Here is a 4,275-nt window from a genome sequence, read left to right as displayed (position 1 = left end):
GCGCGTTCAGAGAAGGGTAATGAAGCTGGTGAGGGATCTGGAGCACAAGTCTTATAAGGAATGGCTGAGGCAACTGGGATTGTTTAGTCTGGAGGCGGCTCAGGGGTGAATTTGTCATTCTCTACAGCCACCTGAAGGGAGGGTTGTGGAGAGGTGGGGGCTGGCCTCTTCTCATCTATCTATCTAATGACTAGAGGGAATGGTCTCAAGTTGCACTAGGGGAGATTCAGCTTGAATGTTAAGAAATACTTCTCTGAGAGAGTGGTTGATCGCTGGAATGGGCTGCCCAGGGAGGTGGTGAAGTCACTGACTCTGGAGCTGTTCAAGGAATGTTTAGATGTTGCTCTGAAGGATGTTGTTCAGTGGGAAATATTGGTGATAGGTGGACTGTTGAACTGGATGATCTTAAGTGTCTTTTGCAACCTTGGTGATTCTATGATTCTGATTGTATGCAGCTGGTAATGTAAATCCTGGGGTCATTAAAGACATGGTTGATAAGGTTACAAAGCCACTCTCCATCATATCAAAAAGGTCATAGCTGTAAGGTGAAGTCCTCCCTGGTGACTGGAAAATGGGAAAAATTACTCTCATTTTTAAGACAGGAAGAAATGAAGACCCAAGAAGCTACAGTCTGGTGATCCTTCTCTCTGTACCTAGGAAGACCATGGAGCAGATTCTCCTGAAAGACATGTTAAGGCACAGGTGAGATAAGGAGGTGTATTTGAGACAGCCAGCATGGCTTCAGTGAGGGCAGATTATGCCTGACCAATGTGGTGACCTTCTGTGATGGAGAGATGACACGAGTGGAAAAAGGAATAGCAACTGCTGTTGTCTACTTGGACTTGTGGAAAACCTTTGACATGGTCTCACACCACGTCTTCAAACTGGAGAAATATGGATTTGAGGGGTGGATTATCTGGTGGATAAAAGTTGACTGGATGGCTGTAGCCAGAGGGCTGTGGTCAACAGCTCTGTATCCAGGTGGAAGCTGGTAATGAGCGGTGGCTCCCAAGTGTACATCTTAGGATCAGTGCTCTTCAGTATTGTTATCATAGATCCCACATTGGCAGTGGAATTGAGTGTAACGTCAGCAGGTTTGCAGACAACACCAAGATAAGTGATGGAACTGACACAATAGAAAGAAGGGATTGCAATCCAAAGGAACCTGGACAGGCTTGAAAATTAGGTGCATGTAAACAGAATAAGATCCAACAAGGCCGACTGTAAGGTGTTGGACTTGGATAAAGGAGTAATCCCAGATATGAATACAGACTGTGGGAATAATTCATTGAGAGCACCCTTGCAGAGAAGGACTTGGGGGACATGGTGGATGAAAAGCTGGATGTAAGCCAGCTTACAGTTCTTGCAGCCTGGAAGGCCAACAGTATACTAGCCTGCATCAGAAGAAAGGAGGCCAGTAGGGAGAAGGAGGAGATTGTTCCTCCCTGTTCTGCCCTTATGAAGACTCATCTGGAGTATAGTGCCTAGGCTAGCACCACCAGCACAAAAAGGATGTGGAACTGTTGGAGCAGGTCCAGAGGAGGGCTGTGAAGATGATCAGAGAGCTGGAGCACCTCACCAATGAAGAAAGGTTGAGGGAACTGGAATTGTTTAGTTGTTTAGTTTGGAAAAGAGAAAGCTCTGGGAAGACCTCATTGTAGCCTTCCAGTACTTGAAAAGAGCTTATATGCAGGAGATGGGCCTACTTTTTACATGATCTGATAGTGATAGGACCAGGGAAAATGGCTTTAAACTAAGAGGTAAAACTAGGTTATATATTAGGAAGAAATTCTTTACAATGAGTGTGGTGAGGCAATGGAACAGGTTGTCCAGAGAAGCTGTGGGTGCCCGCCCCCATCCCTGGAGGTGCTCAGGGCCAGGTTGGATGGGGACCTAGGCAGTCTTAGCTTGTGGAGAGCAGCTCTGCTTAGAGCAGGGGGATTGGAACGAGATCATCTTAAAGATCCCTTCCAACTCAAACAACCCTATGATTCTATGATGATTCTATAACATCTGATTAGTGTATTTCTGATAACATACCCAAAGCAATATTCTATGTGTTTAGAAACAGACCTTTCTAGTCAAGTGTGCCACTTGCCTTCTGCTAGTATGACTGATGGAAGTGTATATACACTTTTTACATCATCACATACCACAGATGACTCTGCAGGTTCCAAAAATCTGATGTTTTCCTGTTTCTCTCAGTGCACTGATTTGCCCACAAGGGTGGGTAATGAGAAATTTACATTTGGGATAGCTTGGGATGGATTTACATTGGGGATAGCTTGGGTGTACTCCAGACAAAAAAAAAAGAAAAAAAAGAAAAAAATTCAAAACAAATGCCTGGGCCTTAGGACAACGTGAAAGAATTAAGTCTGTAAGGTAGGAAAACTATTTACCTCTTCTTCAGGTTTTAGAAATGGATATCCCACTTTACAGGTGATGTTGTGATTAGACTCACAACTATCTTTCTGTATATCCTAAATAAAGAAAAAAGTGAAATCATTATCATGCATAAACTCTTTAAATTCTGACTAAGCATATATATTCAAGGGCTGCTACAAAAGTAGAGGTTCTTATTTTATGATGTTGGCCATAGTGTTTGGATGGAATCGAAGTGGAGGTTGAACCTTCTGGCTAATATTCCATTGCATTTCGTTGCTGTGTGACAGATGGCAGCAGAGGGGCATGCAGAAACACAGCTGCTTTGGAGATGCTACCTGGGGCTGGACTAAGGAAGGCACTAATCTGCAAAGCTACAAAGAGAGTGCTTCTGTGTCAGAGGAGTATATTGGAGTGACAGGAGACATTCTGATAAATAATGAGGCATTTCTGCATAGATAAGTATATATTGTACATATATTACATATACATTCAGATAGATCTGAACCGGTGATTGATGGTTCTGGCATTTATCTGGGATGCAATCTGGGATTGTCAAAGTGGCACTGTGAAACCCATCAGCCATTTACAGATGGTACATCAAAGTTGGCTTAAGACAAAACAAATACATCACTACAGAAGTGTAAGCAAGGATAGTACTTCCAGTGAATATTTTTTAATCAATCAAGATGATGCTAGAGCAGTGAACTTAAGTCTTAATACAAAGGCTTCTTTAGATCTCCATAGCAATATAAATTATGATAAATGTGATGAATGTGAAAAACTCCTACCTCAATGCCAGCAAAAATAATATTTGGAGAATACTGAACCAAAGCTCTGGTATTATAGGCACTGTCTTTTTTGTTCTTGATAGAGAGCTGGATGGTGAACCTATCATTGCGTGACTTGACAATAAATGGAGAAGAACTGTAAAATAAAGTACGATTGTTGTACCTCTTAACTTTTGAATATACTCGTAAGAATAAAAAGAAATATCTTTTAAAGTGTCCAGACTCTATTGTTTCTGTTTTGGAAATCATGGCACAGTATTAAATTATCATACTAAAGATTTTATATTATACATTCAAATTTTGTACAGTTATCAAGCAATACAATAAACCCAGTGTAGTTACCTGTCTCCAGCTATGCTTGCTTTTACATTCAGAACAAGATCTGAAATGCATTTATTTTTGGCTCCACAATCTTTTGTGAAAGGAATCTGCAACAATAGTATTTTTATTCTCAATTTTATTATACTGATTATTAAAATCAAATATTTGCATTTTAAATCTTCATCTAACCTTATATGAGCTCTCCTGTCAGACATTCAAAAACGTATTCCCTAATATTAAACAGTTTAACATGTCAATATTAGCTTGGAAAAGAGAAGACTCTGCGGAGACTTCATTGCAGCATTCCAGTATTTGAAAGGAGCTAATAAACAGGAAGGGAATCAATTTTTTATATGATCTGAGAGTGATAGGAGCAGGGGAAATAGCTTTAAACTAAAAAAGGTAAGACTAATTATATATTAGGAAAAAATTCTTCACTGTGAGCAGGTGAAGTACTGGCACAGGCTGCCCAGGGAAGCAGTGGATGCCCCATTCGTGAAGGTGCTCAAGGCCAGGCTGGATGGGGCCCTAGGCAGCCTGAGCTGATATGGGGCAGCTCTGCTTAGAGCAGGGGGATTGGATCTAGATTATCTTCAAGATTTCCTCCAACCCAAGCCATTCTATGAATCTGTAATGATTCTTCAAAGTGTCAGGTGAAACATATAAGGGAATGATGAGGAAATTTAAGTGATTCATCTAAGTTAGAAAAATAGGCGAAAGAAAAGCATGAATGATGCCAAGAACACTAAGGTATACAGCTAATATTTCCCTGCCAAAAAAA

General features: G+C 40.9%; 1 protein-coding gene across 1 annotated transcript in view; it reads right to left on the bottom strand.

Moving 5' to 3' along the window:
- Positions 1-3,917, bottom strand: part of LOC104915569 (integrin alpha-1-like) — a 14,858-nt gene extending 10,941 nt beyond the window's left edge. Inside the window, exons 1-3 of the mRNA XM_010726490.3 lie at positions 3,516-3,917; positions 3,174-3,309; positions 2,400-2,480 (exon numbers count right to left, since the gene is read on the bottom strand). Coding sequence (XP_010724792.2) covers positions 2,400-2,480; positions 3,174-3,309; positions 3,516-3,709 — 411 coding nt within the window. The 5' untranslated portion in view covers positions 3,710-3,917. The remainder of the gene's footprint in view (positions 1-2,399; positions 2,481-3,173; positions 3,310-3,515) is intronic.
- Between the last annotated feature and the right edge of the window lie 358 nt (positions 3,918-4,275).

The sequence above is a fragment of the Meleagris gallopavo genome, assembly GCF_000146605.3.
Source record: "Meleagris gallopavo isolate NT-WF06-2002-E0010 breed Aviagen turkey brand Nicholas breeding stock chromosome Z unlocalized genomic scaffold, Turkey_5.1 Chr41_random_7180001851994, whole genome shotgun sequence".
Classification (NCBI taxonomy): domain Eukaryota; kingdom Metazoa; phylum Chordata; class Aves; order Galliformes; family Phasianidae; genus Meleagris; species Meleagris gallopavo.
Note: the sequence above shows the minus strand (reverse complement) of the source record. Positions and strands in the feature narration are given on the sequence as shown.